The 19,050-nt window shown below is 37.9% G+C and overlaps 1 protein-coding gene across 3 annotated transcripts; it reads left to right on the top strand.

Annotated features, from left to right (window-relative positions):
- The first annotated feature begins 1,161 nt into the window (after positions 1-1,161).
- TMEM60 (transmembrane protein 60) lies at positions 1,162-13,800 on the top strand. Of its 3 annotated transcripts, none has more exons than XM_074194013.1 (3): positions 1,162-1,409; positions 5,145-5,282; positions 10,603-13,800. In XM_074194013.1, exon 3 carries the CDS (start codon positions 10,652-10,654, stop codon positions 11,054-11,056), a length of 405 nt encoding a protein of 134 aa, XP_074050114.1. In that variant the 5' UTR covers positions 1,162-1,409; positions 5,145-5,282; positions 10,603-10,651; the 3' UTR covers positions 11,057-13,800. The 3 variants fall into 3 exon arrangements, with proteins under 3 accessions (XP_074050114.1, XP_074050113.1, XP_074050115.1); XM_074194012.1 differs by having other exon boundaries at positions 5,145-5,287; XM_074194014.1 differs by lacking the exon at positions 5,145-5,282.
- The last annotated feature ends 5,250 nt before the right edge of the window (positions 13,801-19,050 follow it).

Here is a 19,050-nt window from a genome sequence, read left to right as displayed (position 1 = left end):
AAGAAAGGGGGTTCTAAAAGCCCGGAGCAGGCAGACGGGGCGCTCCGGGGGGCATTGTCTCTGCTGTGCCAGGGCCGGCCCCTCGCTCCCCCCGGGCCAGTGGCGGCACGAGAACGCCAAACTGTTGCCCGCTCCTGCTGGGCATCCCGGGGGGCGCGCTGCCGCAGGCTGATCCCACAGCGACCCCCCTCTTCCTCGGCGGAAGGAGTGGGCTGCACCCGATGACCTCCAAGTCCCCGGCGGCTCGCCCGGTCTGTGCGGGCCGCCGGGTGCGGGAGGACGGCACGGGCGGGCGGACACCCAGGCACGCGCGGGCGCCCCCCGCAGCCCCCGTCCCCTCCTCCCCTCCGCAGGCGCTGCCCCCCGCTTCCTCCGCCCCCCTCCCGGCGGCCCCGCCAGGAGCCAAGCGCCCCGCGTGCCAGCGGGCGCGGGGCCCCGGATGCGCGGGCCCCCTCCCCCCGCCGGCATCCCCGGACTCGCTCCTCGGCCCCGGGCCCGCCCGCCGCGGCCGCCCCTGTGGCCTCGCTCCGCAGCATCTCCGGGATCCCGACCTCCTCCCCGCCCGCAGCCGAAGCGGCCCTTACCGTGGCCGCCGGCGCCGCTCGCGGGTGGGGGAGAAGCGCCGGGCACCCCCGGGGGGCACGCGAGGGCCGCCGCTGCCGCCGGCTGCCGGACCCAGCACGACCGAGCGCGACGAGGCGGCGGGCTCCCGCGCCTGCTGCGGCCGGAGCAGCCGAGCCGAGCCCAGGCGTCTAGCCTCGCCTCTCCTGGCCCCGCCCCCTCCCCGGCGCCCCCTCCCCCTCCCGCGCTCTCCCCTCCGCCGAAGCCTCCCCAGCCCCAGCAAGGGGGGAGGGAAGGAGAGCGGGAGGGGGGCCGAAGCCGGGCTCTCTTTGATTGGCACCTGCCTACTACAATGGAGCCGAAAAGCGGGGCTAGCTTCGCCCAAGCCCTCTTGGATTGGTTTGCTTCTAGCCAATAGCAGCAGCAGGAGACGAATTCAGGCGCGTTCATAGGACTTAATTGATGCCTGTATTATCGAACCGGAGTCAAAAAGGGGCAGTTTAGTCGGATTGGCGCTTCACTCGGCCAATCAGATCTGAACAGGAGGCGTGGCAAAGGTTTTGCTTGGGCTTCCTTCTACCTATTGGGGTGGTCAGGGCGCGCCAGGGCTCCGCCCCGGATGTTGAGGAGGTTGAGGGAGAAGCTCTAGAGAGGCTCGAATTGACTGCTGCTCTGGGATCCGGAACTGCATGGTGCGCGGGTTGCTTTTTCCCCCCCTCCTTTAAGGTGACGAATTCTGGATTTAATGGGGGAAAACGTGCGTGAAGTTCCCGGGGATATAACCTGACGAATCCCCCCTCCCCCATCGTCATTTCCCCCTTTGCCTTACGGCTGACTGCGGCACCCAGGTGAGTCCGGAGCTCCGACGGACGCGCCGAATGCCCGGGAGCTTCTGCCCCTCCCCCTGCCGGTGTCCCCGCCCCCACCCCAGTCATTTAACCTCAGCAGCGTAAAGAAGCTGCCAGATAGAACCTGAAGCTAAAGTGCAGGAGATTCTCCGAAATCCCAATGGCCGGAGCGTGCCGGACGCAGTGTAGAGCTGGGGGGGGGAGTCAGAAAGCGTCCCTTCCAGTAGCTTTGCAGATGAGGATGGATCCGGATCGTTCCTTCAGATGCCCCGAGTTCAGGCAGGCCTTGGACCCGCGGCCCGGGTGCAAACACTGATCTGGTAAAGATCCACTTAGAGTGGACTGTAATGGAGTTTGGAGAAATTTGGGGTTGAAACAGTTTAGGGGGATCCTTTTCTTGGGGGTGAGAGGAGGCCAGAGTGGGATAAAACCATGAGGTTTCCATCAAGGAAGAAAATACAGTTAAAGGAGGAGGAATGAAGATAACTTGATGAGTACAGTAAGGCAGTTAAGTAGCATAAAGTGGGGGGGGGGAGCAGAGCATTGATTGATGAAAAAGCATAAATTAAGGAATAAAGTATAAGCCTGGTTTTTCCAGAAATTTGTAACAACCCTGGGCAAAGGGAATGTTCGTTTGCTCTCAGTTGTACTTTGGATTATACTACCCCCACCACCTCTTCCCACGAATGAAGCTGTGAACTCTGAAATAACTTTAGTTTTACATGCCATCTTTTATCACTTGATGACTTGCATCCTCAAAAGTCTTCTAGTAAGTGATTGTTTTTGCAAAAATGGGCCCTTCTGTGAACATTTAAGAGCATAGGATATAGTGAGTATCCATCTCTCAAGTTCATTTAAAGCCAGGACTACATAATAAAACTCCAAAGGGCACAGGTTGATTATATCTAAAAGATCTCTGCCTTTCCTCTGACAAGTTATTGTTTATGTAACTTGCTGTGCTGAGAAGCAGAAAGATTCCTCTAGTCAGATACATTTCAACAAATCTATATAGGATCATAGAATTTAAATTTAGAGATTATATAATCTGGAGAAACTGAGAAGTAATCAGTGGTAGAGGATGGAAGACCGGGTCTCCTGATTTAAGAAACCTGGTGTTGGATCCCATTCATCACAGCCTTGAAACTGAGGGCATACACAAAAGTCTATATGAGATGCTGTGCTGAGAAAAGAAAGCTACAATCATCTTAGGATAAAGTGCAGTTTTTGTTCCTTTGAGCATTTTTTGTTCATTAACCATCTGAATAACAATGGCCTTCCTGCCAAACATAGGGTTTTTAAAAAATGGTTGCTACAATCCCAGGACCCTAAAATAGGACTTTTTGACTTAAAGGGAAGCCCTATGGAAAAAAAACTTTCCAGCATGTACAAACTCTAGCTTTCAGCAAGTAGCCCTGGAAACAAATCAAGAGAAAGCCATACTTTACCTTAGCCAATACAAGTAGCCTTTATTAGGAGAGGCAGGAATATGGTACTGTGGAAAGAACACTGAATCAGATGGCCTGCCTTCTTATTTTACTTGTACACCTTACCATTTAGCATGGCCTTGGACAAATCATTTTCTCCATCAGTGAAATTAGTGCAGGATTAGGTAATCTGCGGCAAGATTTCTTAAGGATAGATTTGGAAGATCCCAGACTTTGGACAGAAAAAAAATTAAATCTTTATTTCAGCAGGATTGATTTCCTTTGTAATCTGTGTGTTTTGTTTTATATATTTAAAAACATGATTAAATATCAAATTATTTAAAATTATTGTAAAATATTAAATATTGAATTTTAAAAGTTTTTAAAATTAAACTAAGATATTAAAAACATATATAAATACATAGGAAGGTTATAGTCATCACTAGCCTCCCAAATAGATCAATTACCCAGAAAAGGTTAAGAACCCCAGACCTAACACCATTTTCTAGCATTGAGTTCACTTATTCTAGTTTCCAATGATCATTCACCTAGTCCTACTTATAAAAATGCAATATGTATAGGGTTCTTGCCCAGTTACTTTCCTAAATTTCCTTTATCACTTGGAACTTGGGTCATAACATTGATAGACAGATGAACTGACAGACAGAAGTAGATAGAGGAAATATTTAAGGAGAAATCATTAGCAAGCAAACTTATCAACTATGTGCGATCTGTCTCATCTGTGACCTTTAAAATTAAGATTCCATCTTTAATTATATCCCATGCTGAAATATCAGTGTATGCCACAGAGTGGAAGTGTTACCTCTTATTAGCTATTAGCTATAGAGAGGATCTTTACATAGATATTAGATATAGCCTTGGTGAGATCTCCTTAAGAGGTTCTGATCTGTTACAAATTTTCCTGTTCATTTTTATCTTACAGGATGGGGATATAGTAGAAAGAGTACTAGATTTGAGGAAAAAGAATCTGCTTTCAGTCAGGCTCTGTTTATTCCCTTTGTGACTCTGGGCAAGTCCTTTCACTCCTCCAGGTCTCAATTTCTTCATTGGTACAATGAGGTATACTTGAACTGAATTAACCTCTGATATCTCTCAGGGCTTTAAATCTGATCCTCTTGAGTTTGTTTGGAAGAGTGGATAATAGAAATGAAATAGAAAAGTTTTCCTCTTGGTGCTTACTCTGGTACTCTTTCCTGTTATGGTGTCTCTCTCTACAAATCACATACCACAGATAGCTAATTAGAGTATTCTGATGACACTGAACACATATATGCATGTTTTTTTTTAATTTGGAAAAGCTCTGGGAAGTAACTGGGAATTATTTCTAAATGTTAAAAATGATTTCCATGTAGCAAATGAACAAAAGATATAAAGACTGCATGGTATAGTGCCTGGAGAGCTGAGTTGTCAGAAAGAGAAAAATTCAGATCTTCTGACATACAGTAAATATTTTGTGTCATGAGCAAGTTACTTAACCTCTCTCAACCTAATTCTCCAATACTTATATTTTTCACATCTTCAAAATGGGAATATTAGTTCCTATCCCCCAGAGTTGTTGTGAGATGCAATATTTTGCAATCTGTCTGATGCCCTTCCTTTTTTACCCCTACTAATAACCATCAGCCTCTGGCAGCCAACTGCCTCTTCTCCCTTTTCCCTCCCCTCCTACTTCCTTTAGGCAGTTTATTTCTTGGATACACATTTAAGGCTATTGCCATTCATCTCTTTACAGTCACTATAAAACCTTCTCTGTTCTAGACTGGCCTATTTCCCAAATCTTATGGCAACATCTCTTACTAAACAAGGATTAGGAAATGACTATAAGAGAACTTTCACCACTACCTTGAAAACACCAGATAAATTATCAATCTGGATCCTTGAGCTTGAGCTGATTCTTAAGACCTACCTTACTCATTAGATTAACTTCTTAGCTTCCATAAAAGATCACAGGGCATCATAAGATTTTGAACTAGAAGGGATCTTAGAGGTAATTTGAATCAAATCTCCACATTGAAAACATTAGATAAAAATTATAGATTAAAATTTATTGGTAAAAATGACATCAATGGTAGTGTAGAATAAGTACAATGTATCAGAAGTCTACATTTGGATTTAGGTTTCAACTCTGCTACACATTTGCTATATGCTTTTGGGAAAATCATTGCTCTTTAGTCACTTTGATTGTTAGCTATAAAATCAAAGCAATTGAAATTAAACATTTTAGAAGCATAGAATATTAAAGTCTGAAGAGACCATAAATGGCATACATTTGAATAACCTCATTTTGCAGAAAAGGAAACAAGATTGAAGAGGTCAAATGACAGGTTTCAGCAGAGCCAGAAAAATAGTTCAGGTCTTCTGAACTTCTTCCAGTCCAGTGTTCTTCAAACATAAGACTACGGCCAATCCCTTTTCAAGGAGCAAAGAGAAGAGGTTAGTACAGAGGGGATAATGTTCCTCATTTTTCTCTTTTCTCTGTGTACATATATGTCTGCAAAATCATGCAAAGGGACAAAATAAACCAAATTTATCTCTTCCTTGGAATATGAGAGAGAACCTAATCTGAAAAAACATACTTGTAAATTAAATTTATAGAAAAACCTGTTTATATGTTTGTATGAAATTGTTAGAAATTCCTGAAGCAGATAAGGTTTGATGAAGAGAATAGACACTTTGCATAAGAGTTGGAAGTTATTTCAGGTCATTAAGGAAAGGTTAGGTGACTTTTCCAGAGTCACACAGCCAGTAAGTATTGGAGTCGGTATTCAAACTCATGTCTTCTTGACTCTGGGTTCTGAAATCTCTAGCGATCTAAGTGCCTGCAGAGTTCTTCAAATTATTATCATCTCTATCAAAATGCTTTAGTTACCTACCTGCATGAAGTAGTAAGAAAAGTGTCGTAGTTCAAGGTAGTATCTTGATCAGACTATGTCGATAATCTTGTGCTCAGTCCTAGGCAATTACATTTTAGGAAGGACATTGGAAAATTGAATTGAATATACAGAGGAAGGTAATCAGGAATGGTAACTGGAAGCTATGCCATGTGGGTTTAAGTTGAAAGAACTGGAAATGTTTATTCTTGTGAAAAGAAATGTGGAAGGAAGAGTATAATAGCTGTTTTTACATTTTTGAAAGGTTATGTGGAAGAGAAACTAGATTTAGTCTGCTTGAACCTAGCAAACGTAACCAAAAGCAACAGATAAAAACTACATAAATATTTCAGTTTAATAAAATTAAGGCTGTCCAAAGTAGGATAGTTTGCCTTATGAGACGATGAATTCCTCTTTATTAGAAACTAGATGACTGCTTGTCAGGGATAGAAATAATTTCTTTTCAGGTACTGACTGACTTTTGAGGCCTTTCCATCCCTAATATTTTGTAATACATAAGATATAGATTTATATCATTCAGAATGATATAAATTCAGGGCTTTAATATAAGCCATGCACTTAATTTGAAAGTATGTTAGTATTCAAATCATCAAGTATTCTTTATCAATCAATGTTTAGATGTTGGGAGAGATATTAAAAGAAGTATTAATGGGGTACATGCCCCCATAGATGATTGAAAATCCATTGGTCCCAAATTCAAGCCCCTTTTTGTGTGTTGGGTTTATCACTTATTAGCTATAAGATTGTTTCGCTTAACTGATTAGTATTCAATTTCTTATATGTATAAGAGACTCATACTACTTACCTCAAAGGATTGTTGGATACCTTGTCAACCATAAAGTAATTTATAAATTGTTTATTGCTTTTAATCTTGATTGAGGAAAAAAACACAAGTGGAATTTATTTTGGTAGCTTAGATACAACTTGAGAGAGAATAAGAGCTATAAGAAACAACAGATTGAATTCAAGGAGTGAGGGGAAAGTGTTCCATGGAAGAAATAAGGTTTGGAACCCAAAACTTAATGATAGGCAGGTTTCAAAATATTTTGGTCTCATTACTTCACCCTAACCTATTTCAGAAGTCTCCTTATTGCTCTTCCTTTCTCAAAAAAATCCTGCCAAAATCCTGCTGCCATACCTAATTCCCAGTCTATCCTCAACACAACTGTCAAATTGATACTCCTAAAGTATAGATCAGGCCATGTTTTGTATTCAGGAAACTCTAAGGGTTCCCAATTGCCTCTGGAAAAAGTACAAAATCCTGCCCTCTGCACTGTGACTCCACTCAATTGTGGAACTACTCTTGTACATACACTGCCTGACAGCCAAACTATCCTTGGTACTTTTCCCTGTTGGTGTCATTCTCTCTCTCCTATTTTTATGCCTTAGGATAGGGTGTTGACTATGTTCCCTCACCTCTACTGCTTAGAATACTTAGCTTCCTTCCAATTCAGCTCACTCACAATGGTGTCCCTATTCTGATTTATCCCAATTATAGATAAATAGACACATATATACATACATATGTGTATATGTGTGCATATATATATATACATATTATCATGTGCCAAAAATCCAGTGTACCATAAAATTGTCAACCACTCCCCTCCAGTTCCTAATTTGAATTGTCCTGTCTATTCAATTCAGTGAGTGATTAGTGAATTGGATGAACAAGAGAATTCAGATTTGCAAAAAAAAAAAAAACAAAACCAGAATGAATGTTCATTATATGAGGTGAGTCCAAGCTGTGGAAGGACAACATGAGATCATAGATTTAGATCTGGAAGACACCTTATAGGTCATGTATTTCTTCACACTCCAAGGTGAAGAAACTGAGGCCTGGAAAGTTTTAAGTGACTAGACAGAGCTTAGAATTTGAAATGTACTCTAATTAAAATGTCTCTAGCAAGTTTTATATCCAAGTTATATAAACTATACACTAAAGTATACATGTGTTTATATGTACATTTATGTGTATATATTTGTACATGCATACATGCACATGTAATATGCATTGCTTATGGTGGTGCACTGGATAGAACACTGGCCTTAAAGCAGGACACAAGTTCGAATCTACCTTCAGAAACTTGACACTTACTAGCTTTGTTGAACTTGGGGAAGTCACTTAATCTTGACTGCCTCATATCTAGGGCTGTCTCCAGTCATTCTGTCTGACCACTGGACCCAGATAACTCGTGGAGAAAGTTTGGCTGGCGACTTAACATGGTGCCGCTTCACTCAAATCTAAATTCATATGCTTATCATATGATGTCATGATCTTCTTTGAGAACAAGTTTAATGTAATCAAAATTATTCATTTTGCATTTCACAATGTTCTCTACCTCTCTTATTAGCATTTAATGATATAAATTTTCTTCTGATAACTGCTCCTGCAGCATTCAGTAAGTTTTGGTATGTTGTCTCACTATCATGTATTATTTCTATGACTTGTTCTTTAACACACTCATTCTTTAAAATGCATTATTGAGGCTCCAATTAATTTTTAATCTGTGTTCCCGTGATCCTGTATTGAATATAATTTTTATTGCATTATGAAACAAAGAGGATGCATTTAATATTCCTGCTTTCCTGCACTTAACTACAAAGATTTTAATGGCCTAATAAATGTTCAGTTTTTTTAAAGATGTCATGTACTACTGAGAAAAAGATATCCCTTTCTATTTCCATTTGGTTCTCTTCAGTATCATTTTTAACTTATCTAAGATTCTATTCATCTTCTTGACTAATTTCTATTTTTTCTTGTTAAATTTATTTAGTTCTGAAATGTGAAGGTTGAAACCCCTATATAATTTTACTATCTCTTTACACCTGTCATTCATTTACCTTTTCCTTTGACTATCTGAAATGCTATAGCACTTGGTGCATGTATGTAGTATTGATATTACTTTATTATCTTGGATGCTTTGAACATAATATAATTTCCCTGCTTGTCTCTTTTAAGTAAATCTATTTTAGCTCTGAATCTGTCTGAGATCATGATTATTACCCCTGCTTTTTTTTTTACATTAGCTAAAGCAAAATAAATTCTACTCCAGCCCTTTATTTTTTAATTCTCTCATTTTTAAATTTTTTTTGTAAATAAAATATTGTTGGACTCTAGTTTTGATCCATTCTACTATCCATTTCTCTTTTATGAATGAGTTCATCCTATTTACTTTCTTTTTTTTAGGCAAGGCAATGGGGTTAAGTGGCTTTCCCAAGGCCACACAGCTAGGTAGTTATTATTGTCTGAGGCGGGATTTGAACTCAGGTACTCCTGACTCCAGGGCTGGTGCTCTATCCACTATGCCACCTAGCCACCCTGTCATCTTATTCACTTTCAAAGTTATAATTACTAGTCGTGAATTTCCCACCATCCTATTTTTTCCTTACTCTTATCCTTTTCTCTACCTTTGCCTTCTTAGAAATGTAATTTATTTCTGACCAGTGCCTCCCTAATCCACATACCTTTCTAAAAGCCCCTCCTTTATCCTTGCCCTTCTTCCTGTTTTTTAAGACACCCAATTCCCTTGCCCTCCTATTTCTCTGTAAGTTAAGAATTTTATACCCTTCTAAATGTATATTATGCTTTCTTTAACCTGATTTCAATGAAAAGGTGCTCCCTAGCTGCCCTCTAGCCTATTTTCCTCTCCACTGTAAAATTTCATTCATACTCTTTCAATTGCAAATAGTGTAGCCTTATTAAATTCCTTGTAATTAGTCTTTGTTAACCTTCTTACATTTCCTCTGATTTCTTATAAGTCAAATTTTTTGTCCAGTTCTAGTCTTTTCTTCAAGTATATATATGAAAGTTCTTTATTTCATTAACCTTGCAGGATTACATTCAACTTTGCTAGGTAGTTTATTCATGGTTGCAAACTCAGTTCCTTTGTTATTTGAAATATTATATTCTGTGCTCTTCAGACTTAATTTAGAAGCTGCTAAATCTTGTGTCATCCTAACTCCACACTATTTAAATTGTTTCTTCTTGGTTGCTTGTAATAGTTTTCTCCTTTACCTGGGAGCTTTGCAACTTAGTTATAATGTTCCTGTGAATTTTCATTTTGAGGTCTCTCTCAGACAATGATAAGGGAATTTTTTTTAAAATTTGTTTTACCCTCTAGTTCTAGAACTTCAGGGCAATTTTCCTCAATAATTTCTTGAAGTATAGTGTCTAGACTTTTTTTTTTAATTATCAGTTCTTAATATTATCTTTCCTCAATCTCTTTTCCAGGTCAGTTTTTTTAATGAGATTGGTCACATTCTTATTTTTTTGTTATTTCTTGTTGTCTTTTTGGAGTCATTAGTTTTCCCTTGTCCAGTTGTAAGTTTTAAGGAGTTATTTTCTTCAGTAAGTTTTTGGATCTCTTCGGTTGATTTACTTTTCATAATTTACTTGTAGATAAACATCTTATTTCTTTTCCCAATTTTTCCTTAACCTTTCTTATTTGATTTTTAGAGAGTCCTTTTCAAGCTCTTCCAAGAACTCTTTTTGAGCTTATGATCATTTTTTTCATTTTTCTTTGAAGCTTTACAGGAAGCGGTTTTTGTCTTTTGTTCATATATTTCTTGACTTGAAGGGAAAAATCAGTAATAATTAGATGGATATGGAATATAATGGAGAAGGAAGAGTCCAAAATGACCTCACAATTTTGAGCTTGAGTAACATGGAAAAAAGTTATGTGGTTGAGAAATAAAAGGGGAAACAAGAAGGGGTATTCAATTCTCTAAGGAATAGATGAGCTTAGTATTTTCTTGTAACATAAGGTGAATCAGACATTTCCAAGTATCTAAGAGTATCTTAACTCCAACATGGAAAAAAAAATTGAATAATAATTCATTTTTCTCCCCTTATAGGGTGTACTTAATTTTTTCAACTGTCTACAGCCATCTCTAAACAGTTTAAATGAGAATGTCCCTGGCTCAGAGAGTACTGCTTACTTGGCTTTTTACATTACTCTTCTTGATCATGTTGGTGTTGAAACTGGATGAGAAAGCACCATGGAACTGGTTCCTTATATTCATACCAGTCTGGATATTCGACACTATTCTTCTTGTAATGCTGATAGTGAAGATGGCTGGACGATGTAAATCTGGTTACAACCATCGAAATGGACCACGACATATGAAAAGAAAGGTCTGGTACTTCATAGCGATGTTACTTAAGTTGGCATTCTGTCTTGCACTCTGTGCTAAACTGGAACAGTTTACTAACATGAATCTGTCATATGTTTTTATTCCTTTATGGGCCTTACTGGTTGGGGCTATGACAGAACTTGGATATAATGTCTTTTTTGCTCGGAGAGACTGACTTTTCACTATGATTTTTCAATTAGCTTGCTGAACAACAACAGCAAAAAAAGTATTCTGGATATTTAAAAACTTCAAGACTACCAAGGAACTGAAAACCATACCAAATGCAGTTTTATATTGTTTCAGTTAGTGTTAAATCAAAAAGTTATTCAAGGACTTGAAGACAGCATGAAAAGTATTTATTCTCCATTTGATTTATTAGTCTCTTTATCCCTTCTTATACTTGTAAAAATAAAACTTTGCTTTGAACCACAAATTTTTAAATGATTTCTTTAAAAAATCCTGATATACTCCAAAAATATAATAATCACAAATGCAAATCTCATATTAATTAGGACTTACGAATCAATCCAAACCTAAGACTTTAAAATTATTGGAAAAAAGGAGCAATGATTTGTGTATGAGTAGGCATCAAATGTTACATTTTCATTATGAACAACACAGCTTGCTTAAAACAAATGCTTAAATTGTTGGGTAATGGAAAAAATTCTTAGGTAAGTACAATCAGAATGTTTTCATGTTTCCATTAATCTAGGCAAAATCATACTGGTTACCATTTAAAACTTAACACAAGTGAAATTAAATTTTAGCTTCCTTGCTAGAAGTGATGTAACAGAAAGAAAGGAATTCTCTCCCAGTTACTCCTGACAGGAAGCAGGCCCTTTTTGGAGAAAGGGGAGACAAAGAAGCTTAGGTGCCCTCTGCCATACATACATACATACATACATACATACATTGTGGATTATTTTAGAATTCTTAGTAGACGATGAAAATATCTCAGAATTTTTATATTTAAATACCATTATCGAAATTCTTAGTAATAGCTTATATTTGTCCTTGTTAGACATATACAATGCAGAGTTCTTCCCCAACATTGTGAATTGATAATTACGTGCTAAGTTTGTGAAGTCAGCTTCTATAAAAAAAAAATCTGGCAAGGAAGTGCTTAAAAATTATTCCAAAAATAAATATATCTATTGTAATTATTCTATTTTGAGATTTATTAGTGTGTTGAAAATTTTCTGAGAGACTTTTTTTTTGATCAAGCTGTCACATCAATCACTTCTCTACTTATATAGTCAATATCCTTCTTCAGGCCCCTGTCATTTCTGTTGTGCTGCAGCAGCCTCTTAATTGATCTACCTAATTCTAGTCTCTTACTCTCTAGCCAGCCATCCACACAGCTTTGCAATAATCTTCCTAAAGTTTAGTCTGACATACTCAAAAATGGTTGACAAAATGCATACTCCTTAGTCTTCTAAGATCCTCCACTTCAACTTCCCTCACGCAATCCAGCAAAACATTTCTAATTTGCTCTCCCCCATCTTGAGAGGAGGGGAGGATATTGGACTAATAGCTATTCACAACTTTGTATGACCTTCAGCATCCTGGTAAAAAGAAAAGACTAGAGGCAATGGACTAGGGTTCAAGCCCAGATTCTGTGAACCAGCAAATATTTGAACTTTTCTGGGCCTCAGTTTTCTCATCTATAAAGGGATCACAGCAGGTAGCACTCTCAGATTCTATTCCAGCACAGAGTCCATGATTTAAACATTCTCTGTCCCTGTGCATTCAGCCAAACCATCCCATGTATTTGGAATGCATTCCTCTTTCTTGTCTGTGCCTCTCAGAATCCTCGTCTTCCTTGAAGATTCAGCTCAAGTGCCACTTCTGTGAAATGTAACTTCACCTGTGCCAGATATTAGTGATTTTTCCTTCTTCAAATTGCATTGTATTTGCTTCTCTGTTAACGTTGTTGTACCCTGCCTTCCTTAGAATGTGAACACCTCAAGGACAGGGATTGTCTTTTTATTTTAGTCTGCATCCGCAGTGCCTTGTATATGATAAATGCTTAATAAATGTTTATTTAATTCGAATTGTCTAAGATTTCAGATCTAAAGAACCTAAACATAGCTTTTTTGTGTGTTTGAATCCAATTAATTGCCTTCCTATTTGGGAATGAAATTATGTACAGTAATAAATATAGATTAAAGACTGTTCTAAACCTGAGCAAATAAACTCTTAAATCAATGAAGCAATCTAAACCAATCTAGAATACCTCAACAAAGGTTAAGGTTATTCAGCTAAATAAAATAAACCAAAATTTGGAATGCAAACTAATCATACTTTACATAAAGGGGAAAAAAGTACATCTCTTAACCCAGGCTTACCTCCTTGAATATATATATTCACTTAAGACTTGACTTAGCTAAAAATAGAACCGGGGGGAGGGGGTAGCAGAGATAATGCAAAAAATCCCTAAATAAAAAAGTTCCACACTAGAAGGCACAGTTGTTCGATTGCTGAACCTTGACTTGGGAAGACTTGAATAGAAATTTGGCCTCAGATACTGATTAGCTGTAACCCAGGGTAAGACACTTGACCTATTATCCTCATTTTCTTTATCTGTAAAATGAGCGGATGATAATAATAGTACCTAGCTCCCAAGACTGTGGAAAGGCTCAAATGAAATAATATTTGTAAAGCACTTTGTCACAAAATGCTTTTTTATTATCATTATTACTTGTTTTATTGTACCTAGCCAATGCCAATTCTCAGGATGGGATAAAAGGGCAAGAACTCTTGTATAAGAGGCCAGTACATTATTCTATGTCTTTAAAAAGTCACATTATAAATATAAATTGGAGAATTAGGAATTTGTAAAACTCCCAATAAGCATTGGAGTCAGGCTTTATAAAAGCATGCAAGTGATTGTACATGAACCATTTAATAAACATTTGAAAGAACACAAGTTTAATTCTTAATTTCTCAAACTTTTAAGTAAAAGAATCATTATAGGAATCTTTTAGCAAAGAGAAAACTGATCATTGTTGCTCTGTGGTCTAAATAAGCTTTAAGTGACCTGACTTGTGTGAGTTTCAAATTTATATTTTCAGAATTTTCAAATCAATATGAATCATCATTCTGAGACAAGAATTCTTAACGTCTGTGAACTTAAAAAAAATTCAATATGATTGGTTTCCCTTGTAATTATATTTTTATTTTATTCGTTAAACAAAAAAATATGGTATATGGCTATCCCCTTTACCAGACTGCCAAAGCAATCCATAATACAATCTCTGCTTTGAGATAGGGAGTATCTGCTGTATTGAGAAGAGAACTGAATTTGGATGGGATCTGAGTTTCCAGATTTGTTAATAAGCAAGATAGAAATCTTCCCTTTTCAAATCTATGGTCCTATAGGGCCCTAAAAGTATAATCACCACTTTTTTTCTTATGAAAAAGTAACAATTTTTTTCTAATTAGATTTTATGCTTCCTTTGTTTGATATTATTTAGGAACAATGAAGTGATTGAGCAACAGACTAAAACATCAAAGCCTAGATTCTAAATGCAGTTATTAAGTTTCCAGGTCAGTACAGGCAAATCACTCAGCCTATGTGTTTCCTTTGTCATCAAACACTGAATCAAAAGCAATTTTGACCAAAATGATTTTGTAACATTTTTTAAAACATAAAAATTATTAAATATAAACATCTAGTGATTAATGAAATTGACCAAATCATATGCCTTGCAAATCCAGAAGTTAGTCAGCTTCAACTATCAGGGCCCCAGAATTTCTAAGATTATCATAAAATCCTTAAACTTCACATCCAAGTAGAGTAATGAAATTACCCTTAAACCAGAATATATTCAGAATCTGAATTATGTGTGAATTAAAGTTACCTGATCACCTCTCTAATCCTGATTGTTCAGTTCCTCCTAAAACATTAATACTGTAGTAGGAAAGCTGCTTAGCATAAAATAATCTGCCTCATTTAAGATTGGGGCAAGCATATCTCAGTATGAAAATGAGTAATTAAATTATGTTCACTAGGGAAAGGACCTGGGTCTATGATTTTACCAGTCTAGAGAACTACATTAAACCTAGGATTTCACAGAAATAAATAACTCACAGATGAAGAAACAAGTTGGGAAACTGATATTTAGTCCTAGAAAGTTGCTAGAATACTTAAGAGATTCAGTAACTTAACCAGAGTCACACAATCCTTATTTTCAAAGAAAGTTAAAGATTGTGGTGATGAATGGGGAAGATCTATTAGAAGGTAAAGAGTTAAAATACTGGAGATATATTTCACAGGTAATCCCACATTATTTAAAAGAAATAGTTTTCAAGGAGAAAATATTTTTAAAAGGTTGATTACTTTTGCTCTTAATTCCAAAATGTGATATCCTTTTCACTGTACTCATCCTTCTTGATATCTCCATAGAACTTGCCATTGTTGTCCCCACTTTCCTTCCTGGATATTCTCTCTGGATTGTCTTAACTAACAACAACAACAATAATAGAGGCAGCTAGACAGTGCAGTGAATAGAATACTGAATCAAATTCATCCTGAGACATTTGTAAAAAACCCTGTTGAGCCAAAAATACTGAAAAATGCAAATTGACTCATTAAAAAACATACAAATGACCACCAAAGTTGTCTGTTTAATAAATGAATATTTTAGAGACTCAGAATTGAATAGATTTGCATATTGAGTATTCCAGGTAAAAATTACAACAAATTGAAAGCATCTTGAATTTGGATTTATTTTAAAGTTATTTTATGTATAAGTTTGCATACATATAAGCTTAACAAATAATATATATATATATGTATGTATCAAGAATGAGTAAGAATCTAAGCAATGAAGTATATGTGAACCCAGGTCTTCTGACTTCAAAACAGATCTATATTCATAAGGTGCCTCTCATATTCAGCATTCTATAGTTAATATAGGAAAGTATATATTTTAGAAAGATTTTCATTTAACAAAAATGGTTTTAGAAAGGTCAGTGCTTAGGATCCTATTTTTAAATCTGGAAGGCCATCCAGTCAAACCTTTTATGGATGAGGCAACAGAGATTCTTAAAATAGAAAATGAACTATGACTCTTAAAAATAGAAATTTAACCTCTGGTCAGTTTCTTCATTTGTAAAAGTAAGGAAATACCCATCTTGCAATGTTAGGTAACTTGTCTTAGATCACAATAGGAATTTGAATCCAGATCCCCTTTCTAAAATCTGGGTGATCTTGAACAGAGGTCAAACATTGACCCAACAGTCCCAAGTGCTGCCCAAACTTGATTAAAAAAATATAACTGAAATATTTAACAAAATAAGAAAGTCAATATGCTCCCACAGGGATTCTTTTGTTCAGGGTAATGGCCCCATTTTTACTGAACAGGCACAGAGGAAAGCGATTCCTATTCTTTCTCACAGAGGAAATGAAATATATTAGAAGCACCATTTTTACATAAAGAGGAAAGGGCCCTAGGATAGAAATTAGAACACCTAAATTCCAAACCTAGATCTTAGCTTAGAAGAGATATTTAAACTTTCTGAGCCTCTGTTGCCTCATTAATACCAAGATTCCTGCCCCAAGTACCTACTAACTACTCGTTCACTATCACCATTTTGTTGTTTAGTTGTTTCAATCATGTATGACTCTTTGTGACCCTATTTGGAGCTTTCTTGGCAATGATACTGGAGTTGTTTGCCATTTCCTTCTTCAGCTCATTTTTACAGGTGAGGAAACTGAGGCAAACAGGGTTTTAAGTGACTTGCCCAGAATCACAATTTAGTAAGTGTCTGAGGCCAGATTTGAATTTCAGAAGTGGAATCTTCCTGATTGCAGAAAATAACTATGGTCTTAGGAAAATAAGACTATACTTTCCAGCTCTCTTAAAAAACAGATGTAGAAGCAGTCTAACTCCAAAACTATATATATATTCTGCATATTCTCTGCCCATCAAGTGCCCAGGGATGGGGCACAGAACCTTGAACATACGTCTACATGGAGGCACTACCAACTCCCCCCCGCCCCCGTTTCTTTCCAATCATAAGAGATAAACTGAAATACTTCTACCTTCTGTAGTCATGTTTCTCAGTAACAGGATCCCCATAGACTTTGTCTAGGCATAGGGAAGGCTTCACACTAGATCTAAGTAGGAATATCTTTAGACTATTCATCACCTGATATAATTTGATCTGTTTTCTTTCTTTCTTTTGGTTTTTGCAAGGCAAATAGGGTTAAGTGGCTTACCCAAAGCCACACAGCTAGGTGTCTGAGGCCAGATTTGAACTCAGGTACTCCTGACTCCAGGGCTGGTGCTCTATCCACTGTGCCACCTAGCCACCCCTTGATCTCTGTTTTCAAAGACCGCAGCATCAGGGAGGTGATGCCATGACAAGCACGTGAACTGAATTTGCGTAAAGGGGTGCTGTGCTAAGTTTCCTGCAGAGTCATCTGGATCCAGTAGCCAGTTAAAAAACTGGATGACTGGAGATGGCCCTGGATGCAAGACAATCAGGGTTAAGTGACTTGCCCAAGGTCACACAGCTAGTGTCAAGTGTCTAAGGCTGAATTCTAATTAGGTGCTCCTGACTCCAAGGCTAGTACTCTATTCACTGCACCTCCTAGCTGCCTTATAACCTGCTATCCTAAAGAAACCAAGGAACTGTCAAGGAATGTGAGTTCAGTCAGGCCCCGTGGACTTAATCATCAGATATCTACTGATCCTGATACCTGACCCAATACCTTCCTTGATCCTGGTGCTTGAGAAAGAAAATAATAACTAACACTTCCTTTGAGGGTGGAAGACCCAGTCATATAGTACATGTACATCCTGTGACTAGCAAATTTCCACTTCTACTTCTCTGATTCAGAATCTGAATTGTGTGAAAACTCTTGCTCCTGTTTCCACACCCCCTAAAGGTAGCAACTAGCCAGAGATTTGGAGTCAGGAAGACTTGAGGACAAATTTGATCTCAGCCAATTAATGGCTGTCACTTAACAGTTTTTGAGGAAGCCATTTCACCTCTATATGCCTCATTTCCCCATCTGCAAAATGGGAATTACAATGCTTAGTACTGAGGATTTCTATGAGGATTAAATAAAATATTTGTAAAGCATTTTGCAAAGTTTGAAATATTATATAAATGTTATTGTAGCAAAACTCCAAATGTGCTGTCAATGGTAGGCTTATCCACCAGAGATCTTCATCCTCCATCCTGATTCCAAGTTCCTGACCATGCTTTCTACACAAATTCTAAATATGATCCTATAATACTCAGGTCCTTAAAAATTCCTACCTGGATTTTTCATAGCCTTGTAACTGGTTTCTTTTCAGGCTCTCCCTTTTTTAATCTTTCTATGACAGGGCCTCCAAAATAATTTTTCTAAATCACAAGTCTAAACATGTCATTACTCTTCTCAAGAATCTCCAATGGTTTCCTGTCATCTATTGAATAAAAATAAAAATTCCTCAGTCTGTCATTTAGAGTACACAATCTGCCTCCAACCCCCTTGCCTCCCCTTCCAGTGCTTTTGCTTTGGTAGTCTTCCCAAGCCCAAAGGAATACCCTCTTTCATTTCATTTCTAATAATTTGTAGTTTCTCTCTAGGTTTAGCCTAGGTGACACTACCTATAAAGAAACTTCCCAATTCTTTCCCTTCCTAGTTGAGTACTCTCTTCCTCACAAATAGGCATTTCTAGATTAGAACAATTTTTCATCTGTCTTTTGTTCACAGTTCCTGGAATAGAATTAGGTGATTAATAAATGTCTTTGAACTGATGAAATTATTTTATCCAGCCAATTTCTTACATATTTGCTTACCATATTTCATCAGATTGCTCATTCTAGCCATTTCTTTCTTTTTTAGAAAACTGCTAGGTAAACATTTAAGAACTAAAGCTGACAAGGGAACCTTGATGAAGACCAGTTCTTCACTGGGCAAGTTTGAGCAAGTTCTAGTAAAATCAGCAGATGATTGTGGTGTAAAGTCAAGATTCCCAAATCACTTTCCTTTGAAAGGTTTAAAACTGATCAAAACTGTCTATGTCTAGTTTCCTATTGTTTTAGTGTTATAGGGTAGCTTGTTTTTACCATTTGCTAGGGCTCCTAAAGGGTAACAGCCAGAGGTATGCTGTAAAATATTTTAACAACTAGCTCTTCCAGCACCCTTACTCCCCCCCCCCCAAAAGT

This window comes from Macrotis lagotis, chromosome 7, assembly GCF_037893015.1.
Source record: "Macrotis lagotis isolate mMagLag1 chromosome 7, bilby.v1.9.chrom.fasta, whole genome shotgun sequence".
NCBI lineage: Eukaryota > Metazoa > Chordata > Mammalia > Peramelemorphia > Peramelidae > Macrotis > Macrotis lagotis.
Note: the sequence above shows the minus strand (reverse complement) of the source record. Positions and strands in the feature narration are given on the sequence as shown.

What these genes read in the sequence shown, in the direction of transcription:
- TMEM60 (XM_074194014.1), top strand. Translation starts at nt 10,652, where the DNA reads ATGAGAATGTCCCTGGCTCAGAGAGTACTGCTTACTTGGCTTTTTACA.